This window comes from Charadrius vociferus, unplaced genomic scaffold, assembly GCF_000708025.1.
Source record: "Charadrius vociferus isolate BGI_N301 unplaced genomic scaffold, ASM70802v2 scaffold112, whole genome shotgun sequence".
Classification (NCBI taxonomy): Eukaryota; Metazoa; Chordata; class Aves; order Charadriiformes; family Charadriidae; genus Charadrius; species Charadrius vociferus.
The window spans coordinates 214,408-237,172 of NW_009647011.1; the positions used below are offsets into that span (position 1 = coordinate 214,408).

The following is a 22,765-nucleotide window of genomic DNA, read 5'->3' on the forward strand; positions in this document are numbered from 1 at the left end:
GCACAGCAAATAAAAAAATTAAATTACTATTTATCTATTAAAGCTTAACTTTGACAAGAAGAATAACTTTTAATTATTCAAGTATTTAAATAGTTTTAAATGAGTATTTTTAAATCTTTTATGAGAGCTCAGCTTTGACAGTATAAGTTTTGGTATGACAGATCATGTGCCTCATTCATGCTAAATGACTCTTTTTCTAGTAGCGCAGAGAGAATTATTCTACTTTGGTTTGGTTCTTGTTGGGTTTTTTTTTAATTCACTGTTGTAGAATTTGATTTTTCATTTCTATTTCATTTTGAAAAACTAGCATTCCTGTAAGGCTGCAATTATCTTACACTCTGTGGATAACGCAAGCAGTCCACATTGTTAGCATGGTTTGGTTTTCATACCTCCTCAATGGACAGGATGTGCCCAGAAAGTTGACAAAACTGGTGTGTTTTATTACTGGATGACTTACCGGTGAGTAGAGCTTTATTTGATCACCTCCTTTACCTACCCTCATTGGCCTTTGGGAGTCTCCCACAAGCGCTGCACATGACTCTGGAGCCCTTGAAATTTCAAATTGCAGGTCGGTAAGCTCATGCATTGGCATATATTTCAAGCATTGACTTGCCCCTTATTACATGAACATCAATACTGTACAGAGATCCCTCCTCCCTCAGTTCCATTTTAACACCATTAGTTTCACAAGGAGGTATGTGAAGTTCTGTCAACAGGAAAAGTTCCAAAACGAATAACTAACTTTCCCCCCCACCCCTCTCCTTACTTTCTTTACAGGTCCTACCTCCTTGAAAATAGAAAAATTAGTACCCTGCTAGGGACAATTTCTTATCTAAGAACACAGAAGAAAAATGCCTAATTTATCACTGGTTTTATTTGCACAGACTACAGAGAATAGACTTTTTTGCCAATTCTCTGGGATTTATACATTATTTATATCAACATATGTAACTACATAAGGCAGTGTGGTCAGTCAGCTTACCAAAGCAAAGAGAAATGGCCAATTCGAAAGCCCACAGGCCCCAAATAAAGCATAGGCATTTCATTTAATGAGCTGTACTTTGATATTCAACAGTAAACACAAATACTGTGATTGACATTCTCAAATGGTAACAGAGGCTCTAAACTCAAGCTAAGAGTGAGGGGAACAGAGGGAATCCTAATAGTTTTGTGGTACAAGTAATATGGGCCAGGTCAATGCCGGATGCATGCACAGATGCACGTGTTTACCTACCTGCTATTTCAAATTTCACCCACTCCAGCTCCATAATGCAGCGCGCTCAGGAAACATTAAAAAGTGGGAAACAGTGACAGAGATCCCAAGCTAAAGAAAATGTTTCAGTAAATAATTATCTGTTTGCGTTCACATTTATCATTTTGCCAGTTCAAAATGAGCAAAATATTTTTCATAGCACAAACAAGATACGAAGTGAGAGTTTGGTTTTCAAATAGCAAGGCAGAAAGTTTTAATTGCAGTAAGTTATCATTATACCATCTAATCATTAAGGTGGTCAAGAAGCGGCTTCTGATGCTACATTAGTCTCACTGTATATATGACATGAAATTTATTAGCAATCAGCTGGAAGCTTAGAATGGCACAATAAAATTTTAAACAGGAACTAACCTTTTCATTTGATTGTCTTCTTTTCTTTAGTTGAATGAGATCTGTTTCCACTTTTTCAGCCAACTCCAGTTTTCTCTTGTTCCTCTTAAAAGCTGCTAAACTAAACCCTATAAAAATAATTCAAAATTATTTAACTAAATAAAATTTACTTAATTTAAATACAGATTGATTAGTTTATATTTTGGTGGTCTCATGCCTTACATATTTTTACTGATGTAAAAATCATCACTAAAAAAGCCAACAGGTATTTAAGCTTCAGTACAAGATGTTTACATCTTTTCCTATGTGAAAAAAGTTCTATTGTTCAGCAACAGTGATGGGTAAAATATCTAGTAGAAACAAGTTGCTGAACACATATGGAAGCTATGCTGGTCTAAATATCTCTCTGTTTGGCAAAGAAGCAGCACTGCACAGAAGTGAACGCAGTAAGTGGCTTGTGTTAAAATTACTGGTTTTGACCGCTGACAAGTAAATAGATACCATGTGAGGTCATTCTGATATCCATAAAATTAGGCTACTATTTTATTACCTTAATTGCATATCTGTATGTTTACCCATATATTTAAAACCACACAACAGCCTAGCAATATTTTTATGTTCCATAACCCAACGCAGTCTAAAGACCACCTAGTTCTTGAAAAGACAAACATGTATTTTCCGCATCTAAGTCCCACATTCAGAAAGGAAACATTCTCTAAAGTGGAGTAAAAAAAAAATAAAATATTACGCTTAAGAATCCAAAATGACATGTTCCCATTTTAGAATTTTCAGTTTGTGAAAAAATTGCAGGTATTAACACATTTAGTTTAAATTGGTTTTGACTTAATATTATTCACATGTTGTCTTAACATCCCCTTTGAAATGTAAATAAAAGGGGGGGGGGGATGCCTTTTGTCACTTGTTCGGTCATGCAAAAATCAAGCTATTAGGACAGCAGAGGTATACACAGATAAGTCACAAATTCAATGGAAGTTAAAAACCACAGGTTTCCTGTTTAATCTATAAGCCTTAAAAAATGTCATTTTAAATGAAATTCTGAATATAGCTACATCACTATTATTCAGAAGATTGGAACAGCTGCAAGAACAGTCTATGAATAAAATCAATATTGCAGAGCCAACAGAACACAAAGCTTTCATTTACAGTTCTCACAAAGTACATAGACAGTGAGCATTTTACTTCTTTGACATTTCCCCATGCAGGTGCCAAAATCACCTAGTGAACTCTCCTTTAAACCTGTTTTTAAGTACATAAAACTGGACCTTAAAATACCACAATTATTCAAGTATATAACCCAAAAGTAATGAGAAAGCTGGCATTTCTCTCCAAAAACCTAATGAATACCAGTTTCTTAAAACTGTAAACACATATTAATCTGCCATCACCAAGAAAGGAACTCTTTCTACCATACAGAGCTGATTAATTCAGCTAGTTTGGACAACACATTTCTATGTTTGGAAAGAGGTCCGAGACTTACAAAACAAACACTTGATAAGGGGGAGCAGGCAAAGAATCATTTTAGTCTAGTACTAAATGGGGAGGAACATACAAGCAAAAACCCCACACAGATCAAGAATTTGTTGAACAGAAGTGTCCCAAAATAAACCAAGCCAGCACCTTGTTTTTAACAGAATTTTTAAACAGAACTTGGAAGTTGCATGGATTCAATAAATATAGCAACTAGCTACGGGCAGAACCACAATATGGGAGAGTAAGAATGGTACCTGGCCTTGGTACTCATCACAAGTAAGTATTAGGTGTTACATGGGGATAAATATGCCTGGTACCTACTGCTGCCATTGCCTCCTGCCAGTTCAGAAAAAAAACCCTGCGTATCTAGAGAAGCAAGGGTGCAGGAGCCCACACATGAAAACCTGAACACAACAAGTTTTCCTTGTACTCCAGAATCTAATGCTAATGGTGTCCTATAAACTTTCTGCAATATTTGTATGTTCAACAGTTCAAATATATGCACAAAGCTCACATCAAAACTAGAGGACATGTGGGCTAGTTCCAAGCTGCCCTGCCAGCTAAAGAGTGCTGCTATCTGGCCTCTCAGCGTCATCATTCCAACTATACCTTGATCGCTACTTATCCTGACATTTTTTCCACAACATACGAAATTCTCCAAGTTTAAGGGCGATGTTTCATTCACTTAAGTCCTCAGTCTCTAGCTAAGCAATTAAACAATTCTCAGAGTTTACCGTGTGCTTTAAAATTGTAGTTGTCTTTTCAAAACAAGAAAAAAACCCTGAAAATTTGCTTTGAAGGATCTAATTGCCAACAGTAACTACTTATCTGTGTTGTTAATTCAAAGCGGTATCAGTAAGCTAGGAAATATAGAGCACGAAACAAGTCATTATTAACCAAGAAGTATACATTTTACCAGGCAATAAGAAACACTATGTATGAAATTAGGCTAGCAATGTACCGCCTTGTCCATGTTTACAGAATGGATGACTCTATTCTACAAAGCAATAACAACTGTGCTTAGTCCCCAGGAGTCAGAATGATTTTCAAATCCTGGGTGCTCCAACTGCCTTTCAACTGCATGCTGGGGTAAAGACCTGTTATGCATTTTCTCTCTATTGCTTTTCTTACTTTGCTCATCTGATAAAAGTGAGAAGCAGTGCAGTGCATCAAGGATTCTTTTACTGGCTGATCAGATATCCAGAGCCCCAGGAGATGCTGTAGCATACACTTTTTTGCATAACTTGGACCATGTCAGGCATACAGATGAAGAAAGTTTTCTAGTAACACACAATGATGTAGGTTGGAAGGGATCTTAGGAGGTCGTGCAGTCCAACCTCCTAGGAAAAGCAAATCCAATTCAAAAGGGCTGCACAGGAACTTGTCAAGTTTTGAGTATCTTCAAGGACGGAGATTTCACAACTCCTCTGGGCCTCTGTTCCAATATTTGATCAACCTCATGTTAAAAAACAAAATATATTTTTTTATATTAGTCAAAACTTCACACATTCTGTCAGTCCTCTATGATCCTATCCCTGTGCCCACCACCATAACTAATATACCACTTAAATGCACAAAGACAGAACAGTCTAGGTTGAGAGCTAGCATGTTTGCCTAGTAAAATACACAAACTTTCCCAGCCTCCTCCATCACAATATCTACCATATTTAATCATCAGCTCCTATTCGTGACAGATACTGTGATATTTGTCGCATTGGAAAGCTCATACTGTTATACTAGATAGAGAGATTAGAGAGGTGCCAGCCATGATGTTTTAATTCAGTAACTCGTAAGTTTTATTCAGTTTAGCATGAAATGTCACACCTATCCAAACTGTGAGGGAAAGTAAGTCTATTCAGACTTCCCCTAGAGTGGAAATTCTTGCACTCAGAATTCATTCCACTTCAGAGTAGTTATTAGGATTAACTTTCATCTGAAAGCTGAAGATTTTGTTTTAGCAAGGTCTGATGAATAATTGCCTTTCATTATTTAGGGAAAGTAATTATTATCAGTGATTACCACTTCCTCTTAGCAGGATAAAACAGCTAATATCTCCAAAGTGACCAAAGAATTGTGAAATAAAGGACCAGTTTATTAAAAAAATACCTAGCAATTTCCCTTTTTTCCTCTGACGTAATTTATGCCCAACTTCAGATGACCAGTTAAAAATAAGATGTCTTGAATCTTAAATTTGGGGGGGTTTCCCCAAAATAAGGGTATAGCAAGTGAAAGGCTGCCTGCCCTTGGTTTATTCCTGCCTTTGTGATGTTCTATCTATACAAAACCACTATAAATGCAATTAAACTGGCTAGTACTCTGGTTACTTTGTTTTGCTCTACAAGTGACAAAAGAAACTAGAAAACACAAGTGAGCGTTGCGCTTAAACAAATGAAAAGATGAAATTAAACTTTTCTGAAAACATCCTGTAAGTTGGTCCTTGTCAAAGAATATATTATGCAGTTTTAAGTTCAATAAAACATTTTAAGAACTAGAAAAAAATTCCAGGATTCAAACGTGCTTGTTTAATGACGCACACAGAACATGGAAATATAACCCATTGAAAAATTATTTTTAAAATAAGCACTATAGACAGAAGGAAATTGCCTACACACAGCTCAAGTTCATAATTCACATTAAACCTAAAACAAAACCTCAACTTTGTGGTGCAAGGATGCTAAGAAATTTCATTTGTCCTAAATGACAGTACAAAAATCACTCTCACCTTCTCCAACAAGACAGCATATTCCAAGCTTGAGAAGAGGAAAAGGACACAACACAGTGTTGAAGACAGGCGTGTTTTCCTAAAACAAATGTAATATAGCTACATCAGCCTGATGTTGCCTGGGCCAAGGAGAAACGGAAGCAAGACAGGTAGAGCTTATTGACTGGGGAGGGGAAGAAGCTAGAAAAAGAGAGGTAAGGGAGTAAATGGAATTTTAATTTGAAAAAATCTCGGATCACAGCCCAGAGGTATTGTTGTTGGAATCTATGGAAAGGTATTTAGTACAACATCCTTTTATTTTGCTCAAGAATTTAAAAGTTTAGATGAAAATCAAGTATGTGCTTTCAGATAAAAGTCTCTGACAATGACTACCCTACACAGTAATAGCTCGTACACTTAAACTCACTCTTAAAAGAATTTCGTCTCAGAAGCCATAGAGTGCAACCAGCCGTTCCGTTCTGCTTTCTTACTTATGTATATACTGTCATAAATAAAACTACTTCAGAGCTACTGGGAGAGGAAGAAAAAAAAAGAACAAAAAACCCCACAGCTTTACAAAATGATTGTCTGTTAGCGTTTAAGTGCCACACTCAGGCCTCATCCAGATTAAAGACATGTAATGACTGACAACAGAAGCATATCAGAACTAGAATATTATTAAAAATTCAGGACTTCAGTCTCACATTTACAGTATTTATCATGCCTCCCTGCAATGCCTCTTCAACAATGAATAATCTTCAAGGACCTGAAAACATCTTCCCAGACCTCCACATTCTGCCTTCAACCCCACAAGGTACCAACAGGAGCTACTCACATGTACTCTGTACTTAAATGCACTGCATTTTGGGTCTAACTGTGCTAGACAGTGGAAACTGGGTGGAATGCTTGGTCATGGCAGAGTTGTGGAAGTTGAAACACGTGTAGGGGTTTGCCATGGAGAAGGGTCAGTGGCTGAGCACAGAACAGGTAAAAGTAGCTCCTGCTCAATACCACTCGCCTGCATGAGAGGTTGGTATTAGCGGACGTGGCGTCAGAACGTGTGCTTGATAATATGATGTATTATCAGTAAATGCAGAAGAGAAATCTCACAGGCACATCTTGCTCAAAGTTAACACTGCTACAGATTTTCCCATTTTCAAAAGGTTCCCATGTTACTGGGTACTCTGATGAGAAAGGACCACAAGACCTTAATTGCATAATTCATTAGCACAAGATCCATCTCCTACCTTATCAAGGCTAGGCAATAAATACAGCTTTTAAATGGGCTTTTTACATTGTTATCATCACTTAACAGAAAGAGATGAGAAAATAATTTTCAGTAAGCAGCTCAGTAGAAGAAAAAGAATCAGAGCATTGGTCTCTGAGTCAGTTCAGAGATGCCACCTGTGTGCCACTTGTTTGCCATAAAACTTCCACATCATTTACTCATCTCTTGTACTAATCCTGTTGGCACTCTGGCAGTCTGATTGTTCCCATAACTCCTTTTACTGTTATACTATGTACAAGTAAAAATTTAACAAAAAATCTTGACAGTTCTACTATATAATGATACAGCAACTTAATAAATGAAAAACAACTGTATTCCCCATTCTACATAGCTCTTTTTAGTCATCTTTCACAGCCCATTAGAAATGATCCAGAGAACAGAGATAAGAGAAAAATGATTAGAGAGAAATTGAGAATTGTCCTGTTCATGGACTCCTTGAAACTACTGAACACTACATACAGAACAAAATGCTTTTGATAATGGCAAAATTCATACATATCTATTTGTTAATTCTAGGTCTGTGCACTTTAGGTAAGCCTATAGCTGACAGGCTGTTTATTATAGTACACTAACATTTCTTGTCCAAATTTAATGCAAGAAGTTTTTACTAAAAAGCCCATGTTTCCTTAAAATTCCCATGCTTTTATAAGCCACATCTATTCCCTTCCGTATTTTCAGGCTAGGTGAAAAAATATTTAAGTGAACAATTAAGTTTTCAAATAGAAGTTAACAAATACAAATTTCTAACATCACTAAATCACAAATGAAGTTCAGGACAACACTCAAACCTTCCTATTTACAGTGGTGGAACAATAAGCTGGAAACACAAACACAAACTCCAATGTTTCTATTACAGTCATAACAAATTATTATGCAACAAAACATTATGCAACCTACGACTGTTCAGCAATCATTGTTTAAAAGCAAACTGTAAATTAAAAATACTAAGAAAGGTCAAAGAATATTTTTAAATCTTTGGAGTACAGATCAAGCTCTGACCAATCATATAGCACCCCCTGGCAGACATTTCTTATAGTCAACTGAAAGAACCAGAATGGAGAACTTCCTACATTTCATCTTTCTATTGCATATTAAAAGAGAATGCAACTATTGGAGGGAAGCGAATTAAAAAGGAATATACTAGCGAATTAGTTAACCCACAGGAATTAAAATGATCCAGTGAAGAATTATGTTGAGCAGTTGCTAGAATAAATGGCACAAATGAAAACAGGCAGATGAAAATAGATTTCATTTTAACAAAGCTATTTTAAATGACAAATTAACACCACTTATGCTTGTGTTGGGACCAACGACTACTAGCGTGTTATGGTTTGAAGAAGCCACAACAATTCATTGTCATTTAGACAATTATTCTATCACCTGATGACCTCTCCCCACCCAGGAAGGGGAATCAGGGCTGAAATACAAACAGATTTAATAGATTAAGACTAAATAATTAACATTAATAATACTAAAGAACCAGTATTGATCCCAATACCAATATAAAATATAAATGTACAAGTAAAAATTTAACAAAAAATCTTGACAGTTCTACTATATAATGATACAGCAACTTAATAAATGAAAAACAACTGTATTCCCCATTCTACATAGCTCTTTTTAGTCATCTTTCACAGCCCATTTGAAATGATCCAGAGAACAGAGATAAGAGAAAAATGATTAGAGAGAAATTGAGAATTGTCCTGTTCATGGACTCCTTGAAACTACTGAACACTACATACAGAACAAAATGCTTTTAATAATGGCAAAATTCATACATATCTATTTGTTAATTCTAGGTCTGTGCACTTTAGGTAAGCCTATAGCTGACAGGCTGTTTATTATAGTACACTAACATTTCTTGTCCAAATTTAATGCAAGAAGTTTTTACTAAAAAGCCCATGTTTCCTTAAAATTCCCATGCTTTTATAAGCCACATCTATTCCCTTCCGTATTTTCAGGCTAGGTGAAAAAATATTTAAGTGAACAATTAAGTTTTCAAATAGAAGTTAACAAATACAAATTTCTAACATCACTAAATCACAAATGAAGTTCAGGACAACACTCAAACCTTCCTATTTACAGTGGTGGAACAATAAGCTGGAAACACAAACACAAACTCCAATGTTTCTATTACAGTCATAACAAATTATTATGCAACAAAACATTATGCAACCTACGACTGTTCAGCAATCATTGTTTAAAAGCAAACTGTAAATTAAAAATACTAAGAAAGGTCAAAGAATATTTTTAAATCTTTGGAGTACAGATCAAGCTCTGACCAATCATATAGCACCCCCTGGCAGACATTTCTTATAGTCAACTGAAAGAACCAGAATGGAGAACTTCCTACATTTCATCTTTCTATTGCATATTAAAAGAGAATGCAACTATTGGAGGGAAGCGAATTAAAAAGGAATATACTAGCGAATTAGTTAACCCACAGGAATTAAAATGATCCAGTGAAGAATTATGTTGAGCAGTTGCTAGAATAAATGGCACAAATGAAAACAGGCAGATGAAAATAGATTTCATTTTAACAAAGCTATTTTAAATGACAAATTAACACCACTTATGCTTGTGTTGGGACCAGCGACTACTAGCGTGTTATGGTTTGAAGAAGCCACAACAATTCATTGTCATTTAGACAATTATTCTATCACCTGATGACCTCTCCCCACCCAGGAAGGGGAATCAGGGCTGAAATACAAACAGATTTAATAGATTAAGACTAAATAATTAACATTAATAATACTAAAGAACCAGTATTGATCCCAATACCAATATAAAATATAAAGGGATTATACTCAGTCAATTCTATCTGCAGGAAGCTATGCGCTCCCAGCAGGGGACAGCAAACGTGGGACACTGAGCGCTACGGATTCGTGAGGAAGGGAAGGGCTCAGGGTTCTGGCACTGGGGCATGAAGTTTTCAGGATCGCAGCCATCATTGAGACTCCTCAGCAAACTTTCTAATTGATCTTGAATGTGCCGTTCACAGTATGAAATAATCCTGTTGGCCAGCCTGGGTCAAGTGCCCGGGTCTTGCTCCTTCTCATCCCTACACCTGGCTAGCTCAAAAACACTGAGACCTTGAAACCCACATACCATAGCTGGCTATAAAGTACATACTTTCAAAAATTCAGACACTAGATTCTTCTAAAAACACAGTTTTCCATAGCATTCGAAGAGACCTTACCAAAAAGTAAAATTACTGAAAGAGAAATTAATCCAGTGTCACTCAAACCAGGACATAGTGCTACTTCCCATGTGGCCATACTTTGACAGAAACAGCCACATGAACGGGGGGAAAAAGAAAATGCACGTAGCATCAAAAGCATCTAAAAAAATAACCTATCTTTCTCAGAGCACTACTATATAATTCTGTTCTTCATAACAAGAACTCCGGGTAAACTGTTGCTGGAGATACCATTTCTTAATACTTCCTGGAAGAAATCTCTTTTTTTCCACCAAGCAGCCTTTCCTGCTCCCTAGAAGATTTTCATTCAAAGCATCTTCTCAATACTTCAGCCCAACTTTTTTCCTGGCTAACTTACAGCAATTCTACTGGCTGCACTTAACTGTTCAGATTTCAGAATTGCAAGGGAACCTACAATACTATGTCCAATTCCAGGGAGGATTTATATCATGTCTGGCCTTTTTTTTCTTTCCTTTTTTGTTTTATTGTCAGTGAAAATTATGTATTGAAGAGATGTCATTTATTTTGCATATTATGGAACACAGGTAGCAACGTTGACTCTGAAAAGACAAGCATCTGTCTGAGAGATATCTCTTAGTTTCCTAAAATATATATGTAATCCAGATATGTATTCAGATTAACCAAACTTACTAATCAAATCCCCCAAACCCTTGAGTTTCTCTCCATATCTCTTTCATTCTCACCCTAAAAACAAAGGAACAAAACATGGTCTAAGCCACTGCCCTGAGCCACTGACTGAACCTCATAGTACAGTTCCAGCAATATGGCCAATGTTCTTCCTAATGCAACAATAGTGAAGCCAAAGAGAAAACTAGGAGTGTGGTGAGGTTTGGATAGGGAGACATACCGTCTCACTAGAAGCATGACAATTTGCATGACACTAATCTAGAAAAGGCTCTCCCTCACTAAAGAATCCAAGCAGCCATAACACAAAAGGGAATTTGCTCACATACACAAAACTGGTTAAAAAATGCAAAACAAAGCACAAGTAAATATAGGGCCTGTTACAAGTGGAATGCCAAGCCAATCTATAGTGGCACTTGGACCATTCAATAACAAGATGTGATTTTACTGATGACAGTAAGTTATTCGAGGACATAAGAGGACTTGACTGAAGAAGGATTCTGAGTAGTGACCTGACAATAAAACAGCATATTTAATTCAGCAAGTCTCAAAATAAGGAAAAAGAGGTATTTTTTCACACAACCCATAGATGTAAAGTTTTTGCAGATGCTAGGAATTAATATGGGCTCAAGAAGAAATAACAATTTCATGGCAGAAAATGCCACTGATTACCTCCATGTATGCAGGAACCAGTCATGACTCAGGAATGTAGTCAAGGATAGCAAATGGTGGTAGGGAAAAATAAAACTGAAGTACTTATGGTCACATCCACATTGTTAGAGTTAGAGGTACAAGCTTGCTGCATGAGTAGTTACCTTCCTTCTCTTTTCCTTTGAAGATTTAACATCACAAGCAATTGTGAGACGCTGTCTTACACCACGTTATGTTTGCCAAATCAACTACTTTGCCTCTACTATAGGCTGAACTGAAAAATTCAGATAGTAGTGGTTCGGTTATCACTAGTGCAGGCACAGATATTGACAGCTGAAGATGTATTTACTCAAATTTACGTTGCCTATTTAGAGTAAAGTATACTTTTAACATTTATAAGAGGTTGCATGGTACAATAAATTAGCATTTCTGAACTGTAATTACACTCAACACTTTGATCACACTTTCAAAGCAGTCTCTCTAGCACAGGCTAACAAAGATCTAGCATAAACTAGTATGGGTTCTAGTATTGGCAGGAATTAAGCTCTAGTACGGGCAGGAATTCATAAATTCAGCTTTCTTGCAGACTGTAGGCAATACAGGCAGATCACGTTTCAGGTTTTTTAAAAAAAACACCCACTCACTACACTGGAAAGCCACCAGATTTCTACAAACAGTAGAAATCCCATTTCCTCGCACACTTGGCAAACTGAAGAAGACAAAGCAGGTGAGCCTTGACATAACCTTGATGTAGTTCAACAAGTAACATGGTTTAAAACATCATTTCAGCTTGGTGCTTAGATACTTTGATAGCTCTGAGAGAATTATGGAGTGTGACCACAAAGCTGATCGTGCAACTTTCTTTGTAACTGATCATGTGGAGAGCTCCATCCGTGCAAAACCAACCACACAATCCCACAACCTTACAGCATGTATAACATTACTCTTGCCATCTCAGGTCTGGGAAAAAGGAGACAGAATAATGTGACTTCAAGAATATATTTTCCATGTGTAGCACAGAGAAGCCAAAACATATGCACCTAGATCTCCCTGCTAATACTTATTGCAAATACATGTCTAAGATCTGGATTAGGGTTTTTTGAGGGGTTGGGTTTAGTTTTTCGTAATTAAGTTACTAAATGTATTTTCCTCACATTTGGCAATTACTTCAGTTCTTCATTTTACAGAGCTATTCAACAGTCATGTAATTTCAAGCTAATTTACCCCCGATTCTCCATGCAAACTCTAGCATAGCAATCGTAGCAAGCATAATCAGAAAGTCTCCTATTTTTTTTTAATTTTGTTACATTATTTAATGCAATAGCTTGCTTCAGATGAGATCTTTTGTGGTTGCTCAGAAACAACACTCTAATTTTTTCTGAAGCACACCTAACTTTACCTCCCCTGGTAACACTGGAAAAAGCAATTTTGGCTTTCTCACACATTACCTGTGAGACAGTTTCCAATTTCTTTTCAGCTATAACAATTTCATGTTGTCACACACTGTGTTAATGGTTACCTTCTAGCCTCACTGACCAGAAGTCTACACATTACAAGACTAGCTTTGCTAAGGACTGGTATGGAAATCAGCTCAACATTTTCTGGAACTGATTTTTCAGGTTTTCGTTTGCTCTTTCTTACTGTTGTGGTGTTGTTTTTTTAAAGAAAAATGATTATAATCATTATTAAAAATGATTATACTGCAAAATTAAGTGTACTCAAATCTTAGAAAAAACAACAAATTTTAAGTTGTTCAAGCAATCTTTCCCTATTCCCTAGATGCCTCTCAGAATGGCTAACAATGCAGTCTTAATGTGAGCTAGTATTGTTTTCTTACGCATCCATTTTAGGCACTTAAACAGCAGACACTCCAATCTAATCTTTTTTGAAAAGGAAAATGAAGCACAAGACTGTAATAGTCAAATACATCCTTTCTGTAAATCCAACTAGACCTAGGCTATGATATATGCTAAGGTCAAGCAACAGAATTGGAGAACATCTGTGAAGAATTCAGTTTTAAGTCATTTTCTCAGTATTACAAAGAATATCTGATTGAATCTCGGTCTCTGCCACTGATTTTCACTGATCCTTCAATTACGCCAATCCAAAATCATTCTTCCAGCAAAACATTCACATAGTCTACACTCCAGTCTTAACAGTCACAGCCTGCTTCACAGCATCAGTTCATTCCTACAGCAGGTCCATCCTGTGCAATAGCTCCAGCAGATAATCTTGTATGTGTGTGTTTCAGTATATATAAACCTGGGTGAAAGCAGAGGGTGTGGAGAGCAGAGGGGGGCTGGCAACTTTAAGACCAGTATTTTTTTCCATTGACATTGCAACATCAAATGGCATTTCTGCATTGACTTTGCAAGAGGATTAATTTCCCAGACCTGGTTGTTCTAATTGTTTCAACACAAATTGTTTTGCTAAAAAGAAGTATGCTGAATGTACTGAGGAGACAAAAAGAAATCACTGGTGTTTTGGAGCAGGTTTGTGAAAATATATTGGCTGGGATTATTCTTCTGATGTTTCTCCAATGTAAATTCGTGTTCTGGGTTAGGTAAACCGAACTAGCAGCAGTCATATTAATTTTTAAGCCATAATGTGTAGATTTGCCCTGACCAGGGTACATTTTAGCTACTAAAACACCACCTGGCAACTAATGTTACAATCTAATCATCTCTGTCACAACAGAAACATACTGGTACTAGAAACAATGGAAACCTTTGTGCGTGCAAACAGAATTAGATGAGAAACCTTCCTTCTGGAGTATCTCCTACACATAAATAGCAATTACTTTCTTGGGGAAAAAAAACCCAAAAAACAGAAAACCCCCTTCTTTTTACTCTTTCTAGAGTCACAGAAATCAAGGTGTTCTGCTTAACTGAGCCCAAAAGTTGTCCTGCAAATGCTGTTTTGGACAGCAGATGGATAGGGCAAAAGTTTGAGTCATGTGGAACTAGAAATCAAAACTTTCTGTTCAAAATGAAATGTATCATGAGTATGCATGAAAATTGGCATGACTAAGTAATATGCTGCCACTGCTTTGGGAGTTACATTTAAGCATTGAGTATTAGCAACTTTGAACTGCGATTTCTGAATGTTTATCTACATTTAGAACTAGACCAAATAAAAGCCTTAACGGGAGCCCTGGGTTTCAATCTCTGGTTTAGGGACTACTCGTATATTTTATGGAGTAATACTCTTTACCATAAAATAAAGAAACATTCTGTAATCTTCTGTGTTCTCCTTTTTCTTTGGGAAATGATCTCTGGTTTCTTTCCTGCATAACTTCAACAGGAAGCATAAGGCATGCTCTCGCCTAGTACAGACTAGTAGTAATAGCACTTTCCAAAAGAGAGGAGGACTGAAGAAGAGAAGCAAAGGGAACCACATCCTCCTTTCCACTGTTAATTTTTAGTCTAGTTTATAGACGGTGTATCAATATAACACAATCACTTCTTTCATTTTAAGAAAAAAGTTTTCGCAAGAGAACTGACTACTTCTAACATACATTATAATCCAAGTCCATTTTCTGGCTTGCATTATTCCACCGTATTAGATGAAGCAAAGCCTACCTAGGTTAAAAAAAAAAAGCAAACGAATTTGACAGCCTGTTTAGACCAGAGCAGTTCTGGACAAAGACTCAGAGATGGGTGTAACTGTAGAATCTGAGAGTCAAACTGGCACCTGCTGAATTTAGATGCATGGCTAGTTGGTGCTTTTAGGATCCAAGACGGATCACAACTGGAGACTTGCAGGACTGAGCTGTCAAAGAGCCTACATTTCAGTAAAATTTCCTTCATTGGATTTAATCCTAGAATCACAAAGTCACTTGAATTAGACGTTGCTAAAATGCAGCTGAAGTCGTAGTTTATAATTTTTTCTATTTACTTAATAGAAAATGAGTAAGCTTAAACCATCCTTATATATCATAATATCATAAGCTAGCTGAATGTTAAGAACAGTGAAGTGATGTAAACCTCAAAATACGAGGCACAATTTAAAGTTACTCTATCCTGTTCTTCCTACTGATACCACCAGTTTACTCACTTGTAGCCATGATACCTGGAGGACATGCTGGTATCCCGTGATCAACTGCCCATCTGTAAGCTCCTTCACCAACTAAAAAGCTAGGAGACACAGAAGAGGGAGTTTAAACAAAACCATATAACAAATCCCCCTTTTCTTGCAATTATTTTTTCTATTTGGTTTGGTCATTTTAAAATTGTAAGCTGTCTACATTTCATAGAAATGTCAGCTATCATTACATTTGGCAACCTTATGTAGTTTCATTAAACGACTATGCAGCTCCGACATTAAGTTTAGTATTGGATAAAAACACGTGCTATTAAATTTGAAATTAATTACCAAATAGCACCAGCTTTTCACTGCAGCTAGCCAGGACAAAGCTGTCTAGAGTCTTGCTCTCTATAACAACTTAGTAAGATCCTGAAGGTCAACAACATGGGATGAATGAAGCGAAAATGGTAAGGCATTTTCAGTAAAGTCAGCCAATGCCACAGGAATATCAAGAAGTCCTTTGCAAAGTACAACACAAGCTAAAAATAAGTCTTATTTAGAAGGATAAAGGTCTGTCTCATAGAGTTTTATCAAGCATTTGCAAATGAGTCAACTCTACTGAATTTTGATATATTTGCAAAAAACCCACAACAATTTATTTGAGAAGTCATTTTCTAGTCAGTACTGAACACTTTACAGTATAGAGACAGTATGCACTGCCATGACAATGAATGACAGCAACACATCATACATATACATGTAACTTTTTTTGGGGGGGAAGGGGGGAAGCCTCCATTATCTACACTGTTTCCAGACATGTAACTTTTTTTGGGGGGGGGAGAGGGGAAGCCTCCATTATCCACACTGTTTCCCCTCAATAAATTAATCTGATTCCCTGAAAAGGGGAATGTGGTAGTTGGGAAGCATACATTTTCAGAAAGCTGCTGAACAACAGTACCAGCAGCAGCAACACAGTAAAGGACAACTATTTCCAATCTTAACTTCATATCTCCCTTTTAAAATAAGAATAAAACAACTGCCTAATGGACACAAGAAGTAAAGACTGAGGATACACAGAATTTTCAAAAAGTTTTACAGAAATACCAGAATTACGAATATGAGGCTAAAGACATTATCTCAGCTACAAAGAAGTCCCTGGGACCACATAGTACAATTTCTGAGAACGTTATTGATACAGCAAATTTGCTGGCATTAACGCTGTTGAAAGTTTTCTTGACAGTGCTATATCTGGCACCTGCAACTTTCAGTATGCAGTATTTTGGACTGGTACTTTCTATCTTCTCTATGACTTAACCAATGTAAGAGGTGTGTCCAGTGTTTCCTTGCAAAAGTCTCAAAAAAAGAAGTTTATCTCGATAAGAATCTGAATTGTTAAATACATAATTCTTACCATCGTTAGTGCAGCTCCAGATAAATATTGTTCGTGTTGCAAGATACCGTAGAGTAAGTTACTGGGTACTTTGGGAGAACTCAAGCATCTCCTATTAGGTAAGCTAGCGCTCAAGAAACAACCTGTCACTTTCATTAACATAAGAGAAAAACACAAACCGTAGCAAAATCTAATTAAGTAGTATTCTCCGTTGACTAAAATAAAGCAGGTTTCGTCTTTTAAAAAGAAGTTTTATCAACAATACATTCTCAGGAAATGACTAAGCACTTCCTGTTCAATAGAAGAACTTACACAGAAAGGAAGGGTAGGTGGAGAAAGTATCAAGCTCATATATTAGGAGTTTTGTACATGATAACTTAAATAGTACAGATCAGTCAGAAACACTGCATTTTACAAGCAATCTCGCAACTGCTTTTTTAATACTTAAAAACACAGCAGCAGTCACTATTACTTATGAAGAGTGCAAAAAAACCATTCCAGAATGTCTCAAAACTTAAGTAACATGACTTTCACTTTGCTCACGCTTGTGTCCTTAATTCCTAGATTCCTCTTCCTCCTATAAGATGGGCACAAAGTATTTTCCAGTTCTGGTCCCAAAGAATCTTTAGATTAGTTGAAACAGACATCTCCTGCTGACATCTAATTGAGGCCCCATAACACCACAGAGATCATCCACTTCTTTTAAACTTTTCAGTTCAGATGTCTTGAAAGTACAGCATGATCACAGAAGAGTTAAAATAAACAGTTTACAAAAAAAAATAAAATAAAAAATCAGGATCTCAGGGCTTTGTTGTCTGTACTACCTATACTGTATCTCCTATAAATTGATATAGAATTAGTTGGTAAGAGACTCCTACAGGACATACAGCATGAACTCAGTTCTGCAGGTAGTCAAATATGTGTAATCTAAGCAAGACTAGACAGTCTTTACACTATCCCAAAAAGCAAGTTCTGTGATCCGGTTCAGCACACGGCAACACACAATTGTACCAGCCACAGATGACAGGGTGGCAAGAGGGTAGGAACCAGCAGTTTGGCACTAGGGAACTGCTTTAGTTGCCATGAGAATCATCCATGTAGCCATGTAGAAAAGCTGCAGCAAGTAAGAATGAACAGGGCAATACTTTAATCTGACATAAAGACAAAACTACCTCTGAATAGTTACCACTGAGCTTGATTTATTGGGGGAGAGGAAAAATAGGGAATAAAGCCAGTGGGGTATAGAAAGCAGCCAAAACCCCACCATGTCTCAAAAGCCTTTAGGCTAATTCAAAATACAATTTTCCAAAGGGGGAAAAAAAACCCCAAAACCAAAGGATGAATGAGTTTGTGCTCTGCTACTCTGAAAGTGGGTTCTGCACAAACAAGATAAAAAGATCTTTCTTGCAAATATATCAAACAAAGAGCACTCTGTAGTTGTTACAGGCTCAGAACACATAGAAGATGAAAACATCCTCCCAGCAAGGAGCTGATGCTTGGACGCACTTACTAGTTCTAGGCAAACTAGACCATATTAACGGAAAATGCAAGTAAAGGTCTCTAAAAATGGTCTTTTTAGGCAATTTTCTCCAAGAACATGGTTATCCTGGTGCTATTTGCTGCAAACAGGACCATTTAATATGGACTGTATGGAGACAGGCCACACCAAGGTAAACAGAAGTGGCAGAAGAAGGTTAGGTTCATTAAAGATGGGCAAGGCGACGTCAATGTAATAAACTCACTTTGTAACATTTATTATAAAATGCAGCAATCACTCTGAAATCACTGTTACAAAGAAGAAATTGTTCTGAAGAAATACAGAACAGAGATAAAAGGCGGTACAAGCCTTCACTCTAGGCATTTTCTTGATTACGCGCTGCCCTACAAGCTACACAATGCACATAGAAGTATACGTATCAGCTGCAGTACTGTAAAACTGTGAAGCAATTATAAATCCACCCAAGGGTGGAAAAAAACCCACCCTAAGAAGGGATTCTTTCCCATATGGCTTACTATTAATACTGAAAAAGGGATACAGACGTGAACTTAGGTATCAGTAGTACGAAGGAGTTTTAAGAAAGGAGACATTTGGGCATATTTGTACCATCCCACAATGCTTACATGTCTACACTTAATAGTAAACAGATGTAAATAAGCCTTTTCCCCTAGGAAGGTCAAGGTTTTGGCATAAGAAATAGAAAATCTTCAAACTTATTACTACAAAACTTCTAATCCATTATTCTGTGACCAAAGACCACTTCCAAAGATCCATCCAATATGCAATTGCACAATTACAATGGTGCTTTCTTTTGTAAAGTTATACAATGAACAGGAATATCTTATATGATAGTATGTAACATGTACAAGTTCAGTTTTTTCTGTTCCTTCATACATAGGCAGAGAAAATCCTGACAACATTGAGCTGAATAAAATATGACAGAGACCTGCATAAAATACGCAAGGACCTCAAAAGTTCCAACAAATGCACTCATGCATTCAGGGATTCTCTACTTTAAACTTTTTAAATTTTAATTCAGATAGTGGGATTCTGTGTTTTAAACAAGATGACAAGATATTGATCCAGAATGACACACTGCAGAGCTATTTACAGCAAATTGGATACATCAATTAGGACACTTGATCATTCCTTCCCAATGAGCTTACCATCACAGAATAAATTAATTCACACTCATTAGAATTTCTTCTACTGAAAATTAGAAATGTACCACTTTGAACTGGTTTTGAACTGTCACTACAAGAACGAGTACTGAACGGGGGTAAACAGGCCAAACTAACCGCCTCCATGTTTTCTTTTATAGACAAGAATCTCCATAATGCCACTTTTATTCATCTCACAGTTCCTGAATTTTTCTTGTGTGGTCATGTGCCAAACATTCTGGCCAGAAGACATTAAGCTAGCTTAAGTCATGCTATAGAAACAACCTTTACCACTATGTTTCTTTAACAAGACAGGTTCTTAGGCTAAACAGAATCTGGAAGATTCCCCAATACTCTATTTGCCTGTGAGAAACAAGATGAAACTTGCATATCTTCACAAATAAAAATCATTTACTAAAATCTTAACACTCAGTAGGAATGCCAAAAATACAGATGATGTCTTATTATTTGACTATATATATTCCCAGCTTGTGCAGGAATATATTTCAGTCCCAAAACAATGTGTCATGCCAAACCCTGACAGAAAAGCAAGGCATGAAATTGTCAATAGTCATCACCTATAATGAAAATGAGCTCTAGCATTCTCAACTTGGGATACCCTGTACATACAGGAGCACCTACCAAAGCAAGTCTAAAGCACAACCCAGTGTATCCTACTACTATAGATTGTTCCCAGGGTAACCAATTTGCTCTAATAAAATACACGTTCAAAATCCAGAATGGGGAAGAAGAAATTAATGTATTAGGTAACTCAGGTCTACAACACTTGCACAATACAGTGTACGTGTTGGCTCCGAAGACAGTTCACCTCTCACCTTGAGAGTTTGACCTCCCTTGTCTTTAAAAGCATCTGTCAGTCAAGACCTTGCACAGTGTTTGAAAGATTTAGTCTTGTCCTTTGAGAGCAATAGGATATAGTTTCTTTTCCATTCGGTTATTTTTAAAATACTAGCAGCATAAACTAACTTGTGAAGTTACAGCAAACGTGCTAAAATGCCCAAGTGCTCTTCTTTGCAGTAATCTGAGAAAACACTGTGATGATATAGACAAAACTAAACCACAAGTGCTTGCTCCTGTAGCTGACTTCAGTACTAGTTCTGGACCAACAAAAATACCCCCCCTCATTTGGCACTCTCTTTAATGTTACTCAGCTAAGCCCCGGCTTTCTCCTGACATCTAAAGAAATGAGCTACCAACAGCAACTGAAATTCAAGTTTCTATTCATCGAGTCATAGAATCACAGAATGATTAGAGTTGAAAGGGATCTTAAAGATCATCTAGTTCCAACCCCCCTGCCATGGGCAGGGACACCTCCCACTAGACCAGGTTGCTCAAAGCCCCATCCAACCTGGCCTTGAACACCTCCAGGGATGGGGCAGCCACAGCTTCTCTGGGCAGTCTGTTCCAGTGTCTCACCACCCTCAGAGTAAAGAATTTCTTCCCAATATCTAATCTAAATCTCCCCTCTTTCAGTTTAAAACCGTTACTCCTCATCCTGTCACTACACTGCCTGATCAAGAGTTCCTCCCCACCTTTCCTGTAGGCCCTCTTTAAGTAAGGGGCTATAAGGTCTCCTTGGAGCCTTCTCTTCTCCAGGCTGAACCACCCCAACTCTCTCAGGCTGTCTTCACAGGAGACGTGCTCCAGCCCTCTGATCCTGATTCCTTAGTAAACTTCTCCTTTGGAAAAAAAGAAGTTATCACACGAATTACAGTTACTCTTTTTTTTTTTTCCTTCATTAAAAAAAAAGAGTTTAAAATGCAAAATCTGCTTGGTGGTGGTTCGGTTTTAGGGTGGCTTTTTTTGATCTACGACCTTCCTTTGCAGCATGACAGAACTCTGAAATAGTGCTTTTCCTCACTGTTTAAATTGGAATACTATACCATCCAGATACAGACTATTTGGCTAATTTTACAGAATATGAATAACATAGTAAGGAAAGTAAAATTTGTGAATCTAAATATACATATTTTAAACTCCTTAAGTGCTATTTTAAGACATCAGCAAATACTGCAGTCTGTTAGTTAGCAAATGGTAGCAAATTTCTACAACTGGATAGGAGTCATTTAATATGAATGAATCATTCGAGTTCTCTACTTGTCAGTTTAAACTGCTAATGAAAATAAGATGGTTTTAAGAGCAATCAATTCTGACACATTTATTGGATTCTTTCCAAAATGATGCAATAGTATTTAAAGTTGTTATGCATTTAATAGTTACCTCTTCCATCCAAGTATTATACCCATCTCAATAAAGGAGTGCATGTTTTCATTGTTGTTGTAAATACTATTAAATTTATCTTTAAAATAACTTCCAATTTTGGCTAAGATAAGAGGAAGTTACTAAACGCTGTACATTTCCACACTATAGCTATAAAATAAAGCCACAAAAACAGGCAGTAAAGTAAGAATCTTTTATATACTTGTTAAAAACTACGTTGCTGTTTTTTAAAGGTAGACAGAGGCAAAGGCAGTAGAATTTCATTTTGATCTTGATGTATTTAGGGATTTTTCAAAATACTGCAGTAAAAAAGTAAGAATTCAGCATGACGTAACTGGAAATAATCACACAGGCAGAAATTATCAAAAAATGATGTTACCATCTATTCACAATACTTCATTCTGCCCATAGTTTCATCAAGTGCACAAGATGTTTCAAGATGAGAGAACAAAGCTTATCTTCTTTTTAAAGGCACACTATCGCTGGTATGTAAAACAGCACCAGCCTTCTTGGGATAAGATATAGCCTTCAAATATCACATGCAGTAGAGATGTAAGACCAAAGTAAAGTCAAGCAGAACAAAGCAATTACCAAGGTGGAATTCTGCCAGCAGAGAGTTTTCCCTTCTGCCCTTCACACAACAATCTATTTGCAACTGAAACTGGATTCTTGATTCCTGAAAAGAAAAATTAGCAAAAAATGGGAACAAAACATTAAAAGATTTTTCCACATAGCATTGTAGTGTTCATTTTGGCAGTGGAAGTCAGCTTCCTTTAATTTCCAAGGCTTTGCCAATTCATTAAGAGACACCTTGTGGTGTTACGTTTCATCAGTGTTTTCCTTCACATGTCCTATCAGTGGTGACAATGCTT

At 36.8% G+C, this 22,765-nt stretch overlaps 1 protein-coding gene across 1 annotated transcript in view; it reads right to left on the reverse strand.

The window, feature by feature from the left end:
- The window catches only part of TASP1 (taspase, threonine aspartase, 1), an 86,777-nt gene that overhangs the window by 50,730 nt on the left and 13,282 nt on the right, over window positions 1–22,765 (reverse strand). Inside the window, exons 5-7 of the mRNA XM_009895429.1 lie at window positions 22,485–22,569; window positions 15,635–15,714; window positions 1,625–1,731 (exon numbers count right to left, since the gene is read on the reverse strand). Coding sequence (XP_009893731.1) covers window positions 1,625–1,731; window positions 15,635–15,714; window positions 22,485–22,569 — 272 coding nt within the window. The remainder of the gene's footprint in view (window positions 1–1,624; window positions 1,732–15,634; window positions 15,715–22,484; window positions 22,570–22,765) is intronic.